The 18,569-nt window shown below is 32.0% G+C and overlaps 1 protein-coding gene across 1 annotated transcript; it reads right to left on the bottom strand.

Moving 5' to 3' along the window:
• Positions 1–3,752: 3,752 nt before the first annotated feature.
• On the bottom strand, positions 3,753–6,979 carry LOC148628244 (uncharacterized). Its single transcript, XM_088564712.1, has 5 exons — positions 6,793–6,979; positions 6,104–6,301; positions 5,527–5,778; positions 5,014–5,277; positions 3,753–4,114 (listed from the first exon to the last, which is right to left on the bottom strand). Exons 1-5 carry the CDS (start codon positions 6,872–6,874, stop codon positions 3,873–3,875), a joined length of 1,038 nt encoding a protein of 345 aa, XP_088420838.1. The 5' UTR covers positions 6,875–6,979; the 3' UTR covers positions 3,753–3,872.
• Between the last annotated feature and the right edge of the window lie 11,590 nt (positions 6,980–18,569).

Here is an 18,569-nt window from a genome sequence, read left to right as displayed (position 1 = left end):
TCCCAATGGAATGCCAACCGTTTGTTGAAAAACCCATTCACCACACTGGACACATATGTTGTCGATAAAAAATTCCAGACGTTTTTGGACTTCCTTCATCGGTATATTTGGAAGATGATTTAAAATTGTATGAGCAAGTACTACCTATCTGTATCCGAGTGTATCCTCGTTTTGGAGTAACAACGATGTACAATATTTTAGTCATGATCTTAACTGAGTATGGGGGATGGAAGTTTAAAGAGTAAAAAAATCATAGGTTTTAATGCTATTGTGTTCTGGTAATAATCTTGAAATGATGGTTTCCAATTTATGGAGTGTGGTTCAAGGTACTTGGGACCTTTAGAAAGGGCCTGTCGGAGAGATTCGTTTTTTATGATGTTTATATCTCCCGTAATTACGTGATCGGAAGAGTCCACATTTGAAAGGAGAGTTTTTGCATCAACAGTCAGGTGGTTTAACCTTGATGTCCTCAATTCTATGTCCTGCAAATAGCCTTTTCTAATAGGAAATTTTGGATGCAATAGGTGAAGTATATGTTTATGAAATAATCGGTATTGATTTGTCTGTTAAATGCAGGGAAATTTTGTGATAGTGAATTTTAACCACATTAATTACATCTATACCTTTGTTAACAAACGGTAGTGGAAGATATAATAGCCACAAGTCAATATATAATGATGAGGTAGGTTAAGAAACAGGAGTGTCAAGATTAGTTCTGTAAAGGGTGAGTAGTAAAGTGAGAGGTATAGAATAGAGTTTAGTTCGAATGTAATAGAGTTGGATACCATCATTTGCCAAATCAATTTCACTGGCTGGGACCTTCAAGACAAAACACATCAAATACATTACAGATTGTTGTTATTTAAATTTAAAGCATAGAAACACCGTTTGCGAATTATACTGTGAATCTAACATTTAATAATTTCTCCTCACACTTTTGTGCAGTTAAAGAATAATCACATTGAGTAAGAAAAATGTAAAGGTAAATCTTCTTAATTTAAGTCTTAGTAATAAGAAATATCGGTATATATGTCGTTTTCATTCATTTATTCCTTTTTTATTACATGAAAAAAGGCAAAGCGGTAGAGATAAAAGCTTGTTTTAATGGAGCATTGCTATAAAAATGCTACATTCCATTTCCATGAACAGGTTAACAATTTATACTAGATTTCATTTTTCAATTAAAAAAAAAGACAGTGGTGTGTCAATGTCATTTTTTATTTACTTTATTTACATCATGATTCTTTGTTGAATTAAGTGATATCGCCAAATATTTTTTTTGAAGGGACCCCTTTATGACTCGCGTTATTTGCATCTGATTTTACACCGTTTTTGTTGTTGTTGTTGTTGTTTTATTGTAGGCCATAAATCTAGTGCTTTAGTTTCTTTGTGTAACGTTTTGTTACCTATATCTCCAGTTTGTATATGTAATCTATTTTCTTTAGATCGTCTTTGTTTCATGTCTTCACGTTCAGGCCATGTTTTTTTACGTGTTTTTGGCGTGTTTTGAATTATCCCACTGTTGATCCTCCAGTATGTCTTTGCCGACAAACGCTATCTATTTATTTTTATATCACTTAAAATGTCTTGCAATTAAAATTTCCATTTTTAACGACAAACATGTTTGAATAAACTCGGTTAAAATGTGTCAAATTCAAAAGGTAAATAGGATAATTCTTGAAGATTTAAATTTATTCAAGATTCGATTTTTATACTTGCATGCAATACAAGATTTATAACTAAATATAAGACTTATGATTTTCTAATTCATTCTGATTTGATTGATTTCTTGTTTCAATGTTTATTTTACTGATGTTTATAGAATTGCTGTGAAATGTTAATAGTTTGTTTTACCATAATATTTTGGATACCTTTTCTTGGTGTTAAATTTTAAAATACATTTGGTATACGTACAGCATATTTGTATTATTTAACAATATTATTTGGGTACTCTCTTATTTAGATAAAACTATGGCAACTAAGGTTCCAACAAAACATAGAAAAAAACTGTGAGCAAACCTCACTAAAGGAAGATATTCCCCACCCCAGAAATCATATGTCTTGCGATATGGCATACCAATATAAAGTGTATTTATAAAAAAATAAGGTGATTGCGATAAATAGTTGTAGCGAAAAATGTTTCTAAAAAGTGCAAACGGACGGACAAAATGTACCAACAGACCTCTTTCAAAGCGTTTAAAATCTATACTCAAAGCTGGCAAAGAGGGTCTCCAGTCCTACCACAACCATTCTTTCTCCCGAAGAAATATTAATTCATTTCTCCCGACTAAATATTAATTCAAGGTGGATCGTGAAAAATTCGAAAGATTATATGGAAACCATCGATTCAAGATTATTATCAGAATACAATAACATTAAAACCTGTGATTTTTTACTCTTATACTTCTATTTCCCACACTCAGTTAAAATCCTGACTAAATTATTATACATAGTTTTACTCCAAAAATAGATACACTCATGTACAGATATGAAGTAGTTAATTGAGAGTTCTCATACTTTGTAAAAAACGATTTTCAATCATCTTCCAAATATGCTGGAGAGGAAAGTCCAAGAAAATGCTGGAATTTTTTATTGACAACATATTTGTCCAGTGCTGTGGATGCGTTTTTCAACAACGGCTGGAATTCCAATTGGAACAAATTGTTCTCCTCTATTTGCTGACCTATTCCTTCACTATTATGAGGCTGACTTCATAGTTTATCTGATCCAAATGAATGAACATCGTTTAGCCAGATCCTTTAATCTCAGTTCCCGCTTAATAGATGAAGTACCATCTTTTAAAAATCCTATCTTCGAGGAGTTTATACATCCCACATTCCGAGAAGAAGTTATGATAAATAATACTATATACACTTTGAAGTCAGGCCCAAATCTTGACCTACATTTAGAGAGCAATGGTAAAGAAAAACTATTGGACAAACTTAAAGAAAAAACGTGATGACTTTTCAACCCGCACAGTCAATTTTTTTTTCATCTGTTGCACCATCCCTTCAGCACCTTCGTATGAAATTTTCATATAACTTATACAATTATGCTATAGCTTGCCTTAACTACGCAAACTTTTTGTGGCGCGCTAGACTTCTTGCAATTAGGTTCTGGAGCAGGGTTATCTAGCTACAAGATTGAAGTCATCACTTCAGAAGTTATAAGTTATAATTTGGAAAAAAAATGGGTGTGTTGTTACCTCAGTAAAATGTTTTTAAAACTAATTGTCAATATAATTTTGCAAGTTGGTGTCGGCATTATTAAAAATTTGAAAAAAAACGGAGTTACTAATATTATTTCATATGTTCCAGATTTTTGTTTGTTTTGTAAAACTCGTATACGAAATTCATTGTCTTGAGATTCAGTTGAGGGTACCATTCGAAAACGTAAAATTTAAAGAAACTTGAGCATAATACTTTACTACTACATTAGAATTAAAAACAAAACTAGATGTATTTTATTTTTAATTGAGACTAAAACTGCTGTGTATACTTATAACCCAAAATCGAAACCAAGAATCCTTTATAAATTTCCACTACCATTCCTTACTTTTTATGTTAATAATATTTTAAAATGTCCGTTATAGATAAGGGAATTCTGAACATGCATTTAATTGTATATAGGTATTATACTTGCTTTTTGTTTTATAAATATTGTAAAAGTTAATCTTCATACTAGTTAGATCTTTAGCAAAAATGTTTCAGTGCAAATATATGCCATGTCTTAGCTAATTGAAAACATAGAAGTGTAACAAAAATTTTTTATTGCAATATGATTGCAAAATGTACAAACACGCAAAATAATACTGACAAGGAAGAACAAAGGATTTCATTTATATACTCTTAGCATGAGTTCTTTAGATGATACTACAATAAAGCGTTTTGTTTAAAAAATGCCTTCCTATCTTGACGATTGCCAAATTTTCGAAGCTTTCGCTTTTCCTGTCGTCTGTTCTTTTTTTCCATCAATTTTTCATGTAAATCACATGAATATGAAATTGATCTAGTTTCACAAGTGTCGTCTGTTCCCATCTCCGGAGTATAAATCTTTGCAACCATGTTTGTCTTTGGATCACAATTGCTAAAGGATACTTCAAAATCACAGCCAACTGCAAAAAAAAAATGCAAAATTTTCATCCATATGAATATGAAATAAAGTTTTATTATTATTTTGCGAAATGTAAATTGAAATGATCAAAAATGCAATTATAAGATTATCGATAATCGATATATACTGCGTCACATCCTTGATGTTAAGGAGTAATCAAGGGAACCAAGGTTATAGCGCTAATCAAAAGAATGTAATCCAGGGACAAAGACCAGACATGGAAAACAGACATACACAACATGGAGTAACTAAAATCATAAATACAAAGTAACAAAAGCAAATGAGCAACTCGGACTCCACTAAAAACTGGGAGCATGGACCAGGTGCACAGGTAAGGTAAGCGTCCTCTGCTTTTCTAGAAACACCCGCCGAGTTGCTCATAAAAAGTCAAGTCCGGGGTGGACAAACAGGGAAAGAAACATTTTAAAATTTACAAATGTGTTGTTCCTATTTGTGACATACACATAAACAAAAGATAGGAGCAACAATGTTTTAATACATAATACATATTTTCATAAAAAATTACCCTGTATAAATTGCTGCCCCTTTTAATATTTACTCTATATGAATCGTGCAATAATAAACACGACCATAATAATTGGATGACCAAAGCAGTTTTACTTAACATATACTATGAAGTGTGATATACGTTAATGATTTAATTTTACATTTGAACTTAATTTAATGAAGAACTCTTTTGATAAAGAAATGAAAGGAACTCCAAAAAGAACAAAGACGAGTGAACAACAACAACAAATACAAGAAAATAAAAAGAACACTTAGATAAGCGAACAGCTCGGACCTCGCTGAAATAGGAATGAACTCGGGTGTTCTTGCTATTTGCAAGACAAAAATCATTAAGGATTTGATGAACATGTTACTATTTTAATACAAACTTACGTTTCTTCTGAGCCCTGACGAGTAACCAACTTTCTCTCAACTGGCTGATTTCTTCCTTCCTTTGCTGTTTCTGTGCTTTTTTAGTATTTTTCATTTCTAACTTCCGTGCTTTCCATTCTTGGATCCTTTGATATCTAGCACATGATATGGTGAAGTTTAATGTTACCTCACAACCCGCGTCACCCTCTCTGAAGATAAGAAGTCTCGAAACTGTCTGGGAGATTTCATCACATGGACTCCATTCTCCTTTGTCGTATTTACATTCTGGAAATAAACATATTTCAAAAGTATATTCAACAAAACCCTGATACAATCAAAATATAAAAAAAAACGAAATCATGAGATATTACAATATCATCATAGGATTTCATAGTATGGAAAAGGGCTTTACAAATTATGTATAAAGATGATATCGAACTTTCTTTGGGAAAATAATCTTTAGTATATCATTCATTCAACGTTTACACAAAGCCGAAAACCAAATATACATCAACACTTATAATTTCTGCTTACTTAATTTGAGTTCCTTTCTCCTCTGTCGCTGTTCTTTTCTCTCTGCTTTGATGAGTTTTTGTTCAATCCTTTTTTGTTTCCTTTCTAATTTCATTGCTTTCCGTGTCATTATTCTCTCTAGCTTTTCGCATGTAATTGTTATGTTACGTGTATTATCACAATCCTGGTCGCCATCAATCAGGGTTAAAGTCCTACTTGTAGTATTGGTGGTATCATCACATCTACTCCATTCGCTCTTTTCATATTCACACCCTTAATAACAAGACAAATGAATGTTTTATAAACGTCATTTAGAGCAGTCATAAGTATAAGTGTATTGTACATAAGATGAAACGTTTCAATATCATAGTAGATATTTTGTTTAGTATCAATGAAATTATTTTTTTTACCGAAAACCATCTCAACGTTATTTTGTGATGCTGCAGCAGAATATGCTTACTGACGTCTTGTGTTTCTTAGTCATGAATAGGTCAAATTTGTATTCAAAAATTAAAACATATTATTCTGATATCATGAAACAAACCTTAATGAATTGAAGCTTTTCGAAAATGAACTACATTGTTAAAATTATTCTTACTTTTATTTTGATCCCTTCTCTCTTTCCTTTCCTGACGCCTTTCTTTCCCAGCAAGTATTCGTTCATATCTTTGACAAGAAATTGTCTGGTTTATAAAGTCCTCACAATCAGGTTCTTCATTCGTCAGAGTAAGTTCCCTTGTGACAGTCTGTGTGTCCGGATCACAATCACTCCAATTGCCTTTTGCATAGTCACAACCTGTAATACATGCAGAAATTATTTCAAAATTCTTGCAAGTTTTTGCCAGTTTGTATTTTCGTAAGTTTAGATAAACCACATTTGGAATTTTCTCTGCATAAAGGTGTTGGTTATGCTTTTCTTAGGCCTTTATTCCATGATAAGTTTGCGTGATTTAAACTTTTCTTTCATTTGAAGCACAAAAACGATTATAAAGTAAATTGCATACTGAAATGCTAAAAGAAAATACCTTTTCTCGCCCCCCCCCCTAAAAAAAACACAAAAACAAAAAAAAACACGTTTTACTTTTTAAAAAATAAGTCTTTCACCTTATCAAAAAAAAAAATAAATAAACGTTTGTAATTTTAGAGGGCATATTTAAACATTAATATTTTTACTAAAATACAAATGGACATTGCCCAAATCTTGAGCGTGAAGCTGTACGCTTGGCCTTTATTGGCTGAAAGTTTTAAAACTTGAATTCAATATTACAACAGTTTAATATTACTCACTATTATCTCTCCAAGGTTTCCTTGCCTCTACACTAATCACTGTCACGAACAACAGGATAACACTTACTGCAAAAACCTTCATTGTTATATGTTACTCTTCCAAGTCCCAAATCTGGTTTTAGAGACATTTTGCAAGTTTATATAGAACTGTCTAAAACCATAAATATCACTGTCAGTCATCAGAAAATCCTTCTCACCTGATGTTATTCCCATCACTCTCGTGACACCTAATCCCCATTTTGACGAAAAAAACTTCCCCTGTCTGCGTCACTGGGATTGTACAACGAAAACATCAGCGTTTTGTGACCTGCTTATTGATCTTTCTGACCATCTGCCTCTTGAAATGTGTGTCATGGTCTTAAATCGAGCTTCAATCTTTCCGAGACATCATCCTGAATGTACTACATAGATTTATGTGTCAATTAATACCCACTTGATAATAACTATGTCGGATTGTTTTGTTGTTTTATGATTGATATTTAGGTAAAAAAATACAAGTTTTGTAAACATTATAAACCACATTATAAGGACCGTGTATATGTTGAGGTACTTAGTATTATTTTTTGTATCTGAGATCTTGTCGGAAGGCAGTCTGCAAAAGCGTATGAGTAGAAGTTTTCTATAAGTTCGAGACGAATAAGCTTTTTTGAAAATGTAGTATTAACATGCTTATATTTATGATTAAAACCTAATGAGGAAAAATAAATAATAAAAAGTCAATTTACATTTTGGCACAGTAGTCCTTGAGTATTCAAGATACATATAAACAAATGTGAATCTTTTCTACACCGCACCTTGCGTCAACTGAAAATATGTCTAAACTAAACTGGGAATTAAATAGAAGCCGTTCTTAAATCAGACATCATTTCAAGTTTCCCATAGCGGCAGACGTTCTTTTTCAATCTTACAAACAGCTGCAGACAAGCCTTTAAAAAGTTTCGGGGGAAATATTCAAATTAGACGTTGTTTGAATTTCAGATAGCATCATGTAAAATCTATTTTTTTTTTTGACATGTCAAGATTCTTGAAATTTTGGAGACGGCTGTCTACTGCATTAAAAGTGGGTTCCGAACGTACGATGTGGCTATATTTACTTTTATGTACTTTTTTAAATTTTTTTTTAATTTTTTATTTTATTTTATTTTTTTTTGTAAATCGGTATCGTAGACTTGCTATTAGTTGCAGTTAAATAATCTGTTCAAACCTTCAAAAAAATCACACAGTGACCGTTTAGAGTATTTAAAAGTGTAATCAAGAGAATCAAGTTTCTAGCGGATAGGAAAAGAATGTTATCAGTGGACAAAGACTAGACATAAAAAGCAGACAAACAGGACAAAGAATACAAAATAACCAGAATAACACGTACAAGGCAACAAAAGTAAATGAGTAACTCGCACTCCACTAACACTGGGAGCATAGACCAGGTGCACTGGTAGTGTAAGCGTTCTCTGCTTTCCTAGAAACACCCACCGAGTTGTTCATAAAAAGTCAAGTCCGGTTAGACGAATATTAACATACGCAGGTGTTGAAGGGATGTTGCCACAGATGAAAGGACAGTTGACAATACGGAATGAAAAGTCATCACGTTTGTCGTATAGTTTGTCCAATAGTATTACATCACCATCGATCTCTAAGTGTAGGTCAAGATATGAGACCGACTTTAAATTGTATATAGTATCGTTTATCTTAATTTCTTTTGGGAAGAGGCCATGTATAAAATCCCCGAAACTAGACGTTTTTTTTTAAAAAGATGGTACTTCATCTATATAGCGGAAACCGGGATCAAATGATCTGTCTAAACGACATTCCTTCCTTTAGATCAGATCAGCTATGAAGTCAGCCTCATAGTTCGAAGGAATAGGTCAGCAAGTAGCGGAACACATTATGTTCCCATTGGAATGCCGACCTTTTGTTGAAGAACGCATTCACCACACTGAACAAATATGTTGTGGATAAAAAATTCCAGCATTTTCTTGGACTTCTTTCTTCGGTATATTTGGAAGATGATTTAAAATCGTATGAGAAATCTCGACTAAGTATTACATATCTGTACTTGAGTGTATCCTCGTTTTGGAGTAATAACGTTGCACAAGATTTTAGTCCGGATTTTATCTGAGTATGGGAAATAAAAGTAAAACAAAATTATAGGTTTTAATGTTATTGTATTCTGATAATAGTCTTGAATTGATGGTTTCCAGAAGATTCGAATTTTTCAGGATCCACTTTGAATTAATATTTAGTCGGGAGAAATGAATTAATATTTCTTCGGGAGAAAGAAGGGTTGTGGTAGGACTGGAGACCCTCTTTGCCAGCTTTGAGTATAGATTTTAAACGCGTTGAAAGAGGTCTGTTGGTACATTTTGAAGAACTGGAGGGTTGGTAGTATGGGTTCTTGTGGAGTTTAGGAATCCAGTACATTGACGGTAGATTACAATCATCGACTTTGGTAGCGACACCAAAAGAGAATAGTACAGATTTATGGTTATCCACTATCTCTTCTTTGGAGAGTGTGGTAGCAGTACAGGTCTTATTACAGCTATTATGTTCTATGTCTACCTCTATAAATATTGGATGTAATTCGTTATGAAGACAAAAACAATGTTGTTTCGGGCTTTGTCTGCTGGCACGACTACATATGTGTCATGTATAGTAGACAAGGTTTTACTACATCGGGGTCTTTGAAAACTGATGTAGCATTGACGCTCATTACCCTACTTGAAACTTTCATACCTTTCAAAATTAAAGATCTCACAGCCTTTATCCATTTTAACAGTCAGTCAATGTCTTTTTGTTATCGTTTTATTCGTTTTCTTGCATTTAGAATTTCAAAGTTAAAACTCCAATTTATGGAGGATGGTTCCAAGTATTTGGGACCTTTAGAAAGGACCTTCCGGAGAGATTGGTTTTCTATGATGTTTACATCTTCTGTAATGACTTGACCGGATGGACCATTTTTGAAAGGAGAGTTTTTGTTTGAACAGTCAGGTGGTTTAATGAAGTCCTCTAATTTTAGGTCCTGCAACAGCCTTTTATAATTGGAATTTTTGGATGCAATGTATGAAGTATAGGTATATGAAATAATCGGTATTGATTTGTCTGTGAAATACGGGTAATTTTTTGTGATAGAGGATATTAACCACATTAATTGCATCTATACCTTTGTTGACAAATGGTAGTGGAAAAAATGATCGTTTTTCTTCATCTTGACTCTTAACACAAACTGGTTGAAAGAGTCTGTGGAAACCAAAATGATGGCCACAGTCAATGTATAATGATGAGGTAGGTTATGAAACACGAGTGTCAAGACTAGTTCTTTAAAGGGAGTGTAGTAAAGTAAGAGGTATAAAATAGTTTGGATCAAATATAATGAAGTTGGATACCATCTTTTGCCAAATCAATTTCACTGGACGGGGTCTTCAAGACGAAACACATAAAGTACATTTCAGATTTTTGTTAGTTGAATTTAAAACATGGAATACCGTTTTCCAAAAATATCGATGTTTAAAATCTGACCATTCACTCTCAAACCAGACAGTCCGTTGTCTAATCAAACACACAACAGGCTTGTAACAATTATGATGGTGGATGGTAAATTTAAAGCGTAAAGAGATCATAATTGACAACTCTTCAAAATAAGAAGACAGAGTCTAAAAAAGATTACACAGGTGTTCAGTGGTAGTTAAGTAGGACAGATTGGTATAATATATTGGATATTTCTACCTAGTGATCTATTTAAATTACTCACTTGCCTACCTAAATTGTATTGAAATTGGAATTACTCTATTTCAACTATCTATAAACCGTGTAATAATATTTCCGAGGCATATTCTCTAATATATTACTAGTATATGGATGTATGTTTATATCCACTTAATAATAAGTAAAATTGAAGTCACATGTTTTATTATTGTATGATTGATATTTTGGACAATAAGTATACGTTTTATTTTGTAAACAGACTGCAATGTAAGGACTGTATTAGTAGATAAACTTTCTAACGTAAATACTTCTATTATTATCATTACAGATTTCTGGAAGAAAGACTTCGCCGAAGCTTGCGAATTATACTGTGAATATAACATTTAATAATTTCTCCTCACACTTTTGTACAGTTAAAGTATAATACATTGCTTAAGAAAAATGTAAAAGTAAATCTTCTTAAATTAAGTCTAAGAAATAGAAATATCGGTATATTTGTCGTTTTCATTCATTTATTCCTTTTTTGTTACACGAAAATAAAAGGCAAAGAAGTAGGGGTAAAAGCTTGTTATAATGAAACATTGCTATAAAATTGCAAAATTGCTCCATTTCATATCCATAGACAGGTTAACAATTTATACTAGATTTCATTTTTCAATTCAAATAGAGACAGTGGTGTGTCATTGTCATTTTTTATTTACTTTATTTACATCATGATTCTTTTTTGACAGGACCCCTTTATGACTTGCGTCATGAGCATCTGATGCACTCCCGTTTTTTTGTTTTGTTTGTTTGTTTGTTTTTTTGTAGTTCATAAAGCTAGTACTTTGTTTTGTGTGTGTGTGTGTGTGTGTGTGTGTGTGTGTGTGTGTGTGTGTGTGTGTGTGTGACGTCTTGCTACCCTCATCTTCAGTTTGTACATGTAACCTATTTTATGTAGATCGTCTGTTTCCTGTTTTCACGTTCAAGTCATGTTTTTCTTAATATTTTGACGTATTTAAATTATCCCACTGCTGACGCTTCATTTTGTCTTGGCCGATTCTCACATTCCATGTATTTTTATATCACTTAAAATGTCTTGCAGTTAAAATTTCCATTTTTAAAGGTATACATATTTGAATAAACTCAGTTAAAATGTGTCAAATTAAAAAATTAAATAGACTAATTCGAGTCTTGAAGATTTAAATTTATTCAAGATTGGATTTTTATACTTGCATGCAATACAAGATTTATAACTAAATATAAGACTTATGATTTTCTAATTCATTCTGATTTGATTGATTTTCTTGTTTAAATGTTTATTTTACTGATGTTTATAGAATTGCTGTGAAATGTTAATAGTTTGTTTTACCATAATATTTTGGATACCTTTTCTTGGTGTTAAATTTTAAAATACAGTTGGTATACGTACAGAACATTTGTATTATTTTACAATGTTATTTTGATACACTCATTTATATAAAATTATGGCAACTAAGGTTACAACAAAACTTATAAAAAAAACTTGTGAGCAGACCTCACAAAAGGAAGATACTCCCGCTCCCCATCCCAGAATTCATATGACCAGCGATATGGCATACCAGTATAATGTATATTTAAAAAAAAAAATCAATGATGATAAATTATTGTAGAAAAAACTGTCACGAAAAAAGTGCAAACGGACGGACGGACACGACTATCGCAACAAGCAGTCAACTTTCGGCAAAAGTCGGGTATTTTCCCTACGATAAAACTGGTTTATGTGGCTTTTAAGCCTCATTCGTGGCTTAACTTGGTTCTACGTATATAATAACATAAAACAATTTAAATTGGTATCGCATCCTGATTGCCAGTTGAAGTTATGAAATCTGTACAAATCTGAAAAAATGAACCTACACAGTGACCATTTAGAATAATCAAAAGTATCTCAAACTAAATAAGCACGAGAAAGAGCTCTGTGAACGAACATCCATTTCTTAAAAAAAAAGAGTTAAAACAAAAGCTTATAAACTTAAATAAATAATGCCCTACGAACATTTTTTTTGTATGTGACAATACTATTTGATTTAAAAAACGATTTTTTTCTTTTGTGTCATTATCTTTTTCGTACATTCATTTAATGCTTCATAGGACATCGTAAAAAATATGACCTAATTTGATAAAAATTGACCATTTAACCGAGATTTCTCATTTGCACGCTTTCTTCATGAATAAATTTTTAAAGTTGTACAGTAGGTCAACAGTACCTAACATCTACTCTAAAATGTATTATTATATAATAAATTAATTTGAGATAAATACTGTAATCTGTTTGGTTAAAATAATTCTGTTATATTTCAATGGACAAAAAAATATTGACACGCCCATATTCAGTTGAATTCAGAGCTCCTTTTCTCATGTTTAAAGATAAAAATATGTTTTAAAATTAATTTATAAGAATTGGCTGTGATAAAAATTTTGTCTACTGAAAAATAATATTAATTTTCCATGTGTACATTTTTGTTTATTGCACTTAATAATAGAAAAAAAGCATGCAATATATCCCGGTATTTGCACGCAAACTTTCATTCGTATCCGGAAAAAAATTCGGAGACGTTCCGAATACGTTTTTAAATTTATTGCACTGTTGTTGTTTGCTAAAAAGATGGCTGAACGGACGGGATATTGAAAGGTTGTTACCAAATGCGGAATTTGAAGAAATACCACAAGAGGAGACAAATAATGCTGTATTAAATGTTGAAAGACAAGGAGTCGATGACTTTAAATTTTACTACAATTTATCAACCATTCATAAATTCATATTGCACTGATTCATATATTTTTCATGCATCATATTTTAACTAGTGCAATAAAACACATTATATCCAACAAACTAGTATAATGTTAGCTGAAATATTTATTACTATATAATAATAGGGTTATTGCATGAATACTAGTGAATATTGTCCCTCGCAGAATATTATATTGCACTCGCAAGCTTGTACAATATAATATTCTGCACGGGATAATATTCACCAGTATTCATGCAATAATCCTATATTATTTGACTCGTTTAAATTTCTTGAAATTTTATTCAATGTTTTATTTTGATAAAAAGAGCAAAATATATAAATTAAAGAAATTTTAACCGCTTGTTTCATGGGAATTGTTTTAATGAGCATACAGTAACTTCATCAACATTTTTCTTATCACTAGGATGATTTGAGTTTGATATCAAAATATCACAGAATAAAACGGTTTGCTGATTTCACAGAGTTATATACCTTAGCTGTCTTGTACCCTCTTAAGGACCATTCTGTGTAAGAATCAGGCAATAAAAGACACATAATTTTTCTCAATTTGGTCTTTTTGTCTCAAACATATTTAATACATCATGACAAATCTGAAAAGCTATTTAAATTTATTCTGAAGCATTTGTGATTTAGAAATTTCTGACAGCTTATGTAAGGAAGATGTGCGGTAAAAATATTTTGAATAAAGAGAATATTAGTGTCTTCATTGTGATGCTTTTTTTTTTGAGTTTGTGTTGGACAATTTACTTCGATTTAAAGGTTGCTTCGAAAAGTTTGCTCTGCTTAAATGTTTGAAATATTTGCTTTCTTTTGGTGAGCTATGGTAGGGAAGTTTGCTCAGTTTGACCTTCTTCAGATACATTGTTCGGTAAGGAGGTTATTTCGGGTAGATGTTTTGGCATTTTATACTTCTTTGAAAAAAATTGCCCTGCATTTCTTATGATGTCTTTTTGTAGATTGTTGTGTTGTGTGTATGTGGTTAACTCGTAAAAACACTTTGCATTTGAGATATTGTATGCAGCATATATAGTTGGTTTCTCGTGAGTTATGATAGGTTGTTCACTTACCACAGCCGCTTTAATGACATTTTTTTTCATCTGTGTACATTTCACGCACATGTTGAAAGAGTAAGCAAGATAACCAAAGTTCTAGCGGAAATCAAAAGAAAGTAGTCCAGGGACAAAGACCAGACATGGAAAACAGACAAACTCAACAAAGAACATTAAATAACCAAAAGAACACATACAAAGTAACAAAAGCAAATGATCAACTCGTACTCCACTAAGAACTGGGAGTATGGACCAGGTGCACCGGTAGGGTAAGCGTCCTCTGCTTTTCCAGAAACACCCGCCGAGTTGCTCATAAAAAGTCAAGTCCGGGGTAGACGTAATAGTAGTTATCAAACATAGCTACCCCATCAATTTGGCAACAAAATAGAACCGATTCAAGCTGTGTACCCATTCATATATGTATTTAGAATATTTATGATAAAGGAAATATATTTATCAGTTCCCTTATTTACTTTGAATGATAATATTGACAACTATGTCACTTTGCCAGTTGGATAACATCACTTGCAAAGTCAATTTCACTGAAGTTATTGCTATAAATATGATCCATACCATTTCTATAAAAAAAAGGTTCATACTTTAAAACTGTATATCATTTTCACACTTCAAATAAAGACAGTGGTGTGTCATTTCTAAATCTTTCATTAATATGATATCTCTTAAAATGTCTTGCATTTTTAAAAATATACATGTTTGTATAAACTAAGTTCAAATCTGTCAAATTGAATCAGTGAATAGGGTAATACGAGTCTTTAAGTTTTAAATTTATTCAAGATACGATTTACATACTTACTTGCAATGTAAGTAAATAAGTAAATATAAGACTTACGAAGTTCATTCTTACTTGGTAGATATTATAGTTTTAATGTGTATTTTAGTGGTGTGTTTATAGTATTGTTTTAATATTGGGTGTCATTTAATATCTTTGATATACTTCATCAAAGTATTAAATTTCAGAAAAAAAAAGGTAAATACAAGTGCTCCATCTTTGACACTTACAATTTGAATATTCTGGTTTGACATATAACCTTATATCAAATAGTACGTATTCTTCCAATTTGTATAAATTTAGTTTTATGAAATCGTTGATCGTCACTGCGTATACATCTTCACAATGAGAACCGATTTTTTCTACATGCCATATTCTCTTTCCTCTTTCGTCTACCCCGGGCTTGACTTTTTATGAGCAACTCGGCACTTACCCTACCGGTGCACCTAGTCCATTCCCCCAGCTTTTAGTGGAGTCTGAGTCGCTCTTTTACTTTTGTTGCTTTGTACGTAATTTTGGGGTTATTTTGTGTTCTTTGTTGTATGTCTGTTTTCCATGTCTGGTCTTTGTCTCAGGATTACGTTCTTTTGATTCCCGCTAGAATCTAGGTTCCCTTGAATACTCTTTCATTTTGATATTCTCTAATTCAAGTATTACAATGACGACTACAAATACATTAATATAAAGAATTTGGAAGTATACCTAGAAGGACAATCCAAGAAAAAACTGTGAGCAAAAATTACTAAAGGATACTGCCCACTCCCAAACCCATCAATTATATGGTAAAAAATCCTACGATTTGGCTTACCAAAAAAGTTAAACTAAAAAAAATAAGTAATTATGATTTTTAGCTGCAGACAAAATTCGTACGAAAAAAGTGCAAACGGACGGACGGACCACACCACAATCGCTTAGGCAAGAACAGTGAACAACATACAGAAATCAAACCCAGACATGTGAAAACTAAAACACTTCATAAATCTTTTGGCATACTTAAAACATGTTTTGGAAGGCAATTCTTTGCTTTAAAATACGACATGTTAATCCTCCCCTTTTCATCTCTATCATGTTTATATCTAACTAGACAACGTGTTGTACTGGCATCCAGACGAGTATATAACATACTCGTTATTGAGTGATGCTTGAAAAAAAAGCAAAAGATATGGAACCAAACCAAAATAGTAATAAATGGTCTACAATAATAAAAAAAAGTACTCTAGACAAGAATATCGAAGAATTTTACACTGTGAGAGAAATCAAGCCATCGAGAACTGAGGAATATTTGATGTTTCACAATTGAAGGAAAGCAACGTGTGTTTGAACTATAGACGTGTGTTTTACACATGAGCATTCGAATTATGATTGAACATTTATTTAAAGAACAGTCGTGTCGTGATGAACTCGGTGACTTTCCACTTCAAAAATCAAAATCAACATTTTAAGCAAGTTTCGTATGTATTCTTAAGCGTTGTCCCATTTACTTACTTGTTACCAGTGTTGTGGGATGAACTAATTGTTCCTAATTGCTCGTCAAAAAATTTGACACGCGAACAAGAGCAAAATTTGATTCCGATGTTTATATACGGTAAGCCCTACAATTAAACCTGTCAAAATCTATAATTTCATTTAAATACCTTTCATTCCTTATACATTATTTTCTTTAATCATATCGTGCAATTTTAGAAATAGGTGTGAACTTGAAGGGAGACTCTGACGAGGTTACATGCATTTATATTAAATAAACACATAAGCAGGGGTTTAATATTAAAACATAATTATACGCAATATGAATCTTTTTTAAGTTCTTTGAATATTTCTCCGGAGAGGTAATACATCTAATTTGCCTTTATATTTATCATTGTCATTCTGAATGAAATACCATTATTGAATTAATTATGATATAATTTTCAAATAATTGCTTCTAGATTATTTTATTAGGCCAATGTTCAAATTCGTGCATCTATTATAATTACTCATCTTATCGTTCTAATTCGGGTAAGGTACATGTTGCCAGTAGGATTTGTAAGTCTCGTTCTAGTTTCAGTTTCCATTCTGGAATTTCCGATGTATAGAACATTTTGAAATCCGAAGACCGATCTGTATTTCAATGTTTACTTCCGGGAAATCGAAACTCTGCATCACAATGCAAAATCTTCTATTCTGTGCTTTTCTTAATATTTTTAGCCTGTAGAACTAGATATTTGTTATTTTTATTAGTATTTTTACACAAGAAGATATTTTGCTTATAACATGGAACCCAATGATATATTAATGACGAATCTCAATGCATTTGAATAGTAGACGAGGACCCATTCTCATGAAACCATGGATTGACGTGACGAGACTTACATACCCTATTGCGATGCGATTATTTTATCAACTAATATTATTGTCCTGGCGTGGTCAGTTAAATAAATATTAAAAATGAAATAATCATTTTCTTTATTATAGTGTAAAGTATGCAGAAGCACACAAATAACATAAATATAACAAAATTTACTTTGTCTCGACGAAATATTTAGTTAATATATAGTAGCTCTCCCGGTCGAGGTAATTACTCTATTATTTTTGTGATTTTGTAAAAGTCTGGTAGGAAATCTTGACAGCTTCTTCAGTCACTTTATATAAGTCAGAATTTAGATAAACTGTGAGCAGTGCTCAATAACTTGATACCCCTACTCCCCCATTTGACAAAGTGCACATTTGACCTCCAAACTGATTAAGATCAAAATTTATTATGGGAGTCTGTAATCAAGATTCTGTGGAAGTTTCACCAATTCCATTCCGTGGTGTAGAAGGAGAAAGGATAAGATATGGATATCTTACTCCTACAATGTAAGCGGTTGGAATTCCGTTCCTCCATATCCCAACCTCTTACTTCACAGCGCCATATTGCAAACCGTTCGTTCGAACGGTTTGCAAAAATCGACAGAATTATAGTAAATTATTTATCATTTAAAACATTTTATAGAGTTTCTTTTCTCTAACATGGGAGAAGGTGACTGAACTGAGGAAAAATAAATGACCTACCTGATGAGAAAATCCAGCAATCCTGGGAATCCTTCGTAAAAGCAGTTCAAATGAATTTCTCATTTTGTTTTCAGCATTTTGAATGGGTACATCCGGTTAATAAAATTATGGATTTTAATTTGGGAACGAAAATATTAAATTAATTAACGAATTGTCGTTACCAACTTTAAGTTCGTTTTGTCAAAAATATATTGTACTCCGTAAAATTAGTCCCCTAATTTAAAATGGTTGGTCACTTTGATAAATGTCTTCATTACAAATGCTTTCTAGGTATTTAACAAAAATTTAGGATTTTTATCGCTTGATCTCCGGTGGGTTAAACTTCTTTTATGTAAATAAAAGACTTAAAATAGTTTAAAACACATGTTTAGCTTATTCACATTTGCGATGGCTTTCAGCATGTCAGATGCTAGAGGTTAGGATGCCACCAGAAAATAG

Source organism: Perna viridis, chromosome 1, assembly GCF_037379345.1.
Source record: "Perna viridis isolate PV_CMFRI_1.1 ecotype Kerala chromosome 1, ASM3737934v1, whole genome shotgun sequence".
NCBI lineage: Eukaryota > Metazoa > Mollusca > Bivalvia > Mytilida > Mytilidae > Perna > Perna viridis.
This window is presented reverse-complemented; position numbering and strand designations above follow the sequence as displayed.

Bases quoted from the DNA above. Each gene is read 5' to 3' on its own strand.
- LOC148628244 (XM_088564712.1), bottom strand. From the start codon at position 6,874: ATGAAGGTTTTTGCAGTAAGTGTTATCCTGTTGTTCGTGACAGTGATT. The intron at 5,779-6,103 runs GTAAGAATAATT...CTTGTTATTAAG, and splicing joins GAGAAGGGATCAAAATAAAA to GGTGTGAATATGAAAAGAGC. The intron at 4,115-5,013 runs GTAAGTTTGTAT...TTTTTTTTGCAG, and splicing joins CGTCAGGGCTCAGAAGAAAC to TTGGCTGTGATTTTGAAGTA.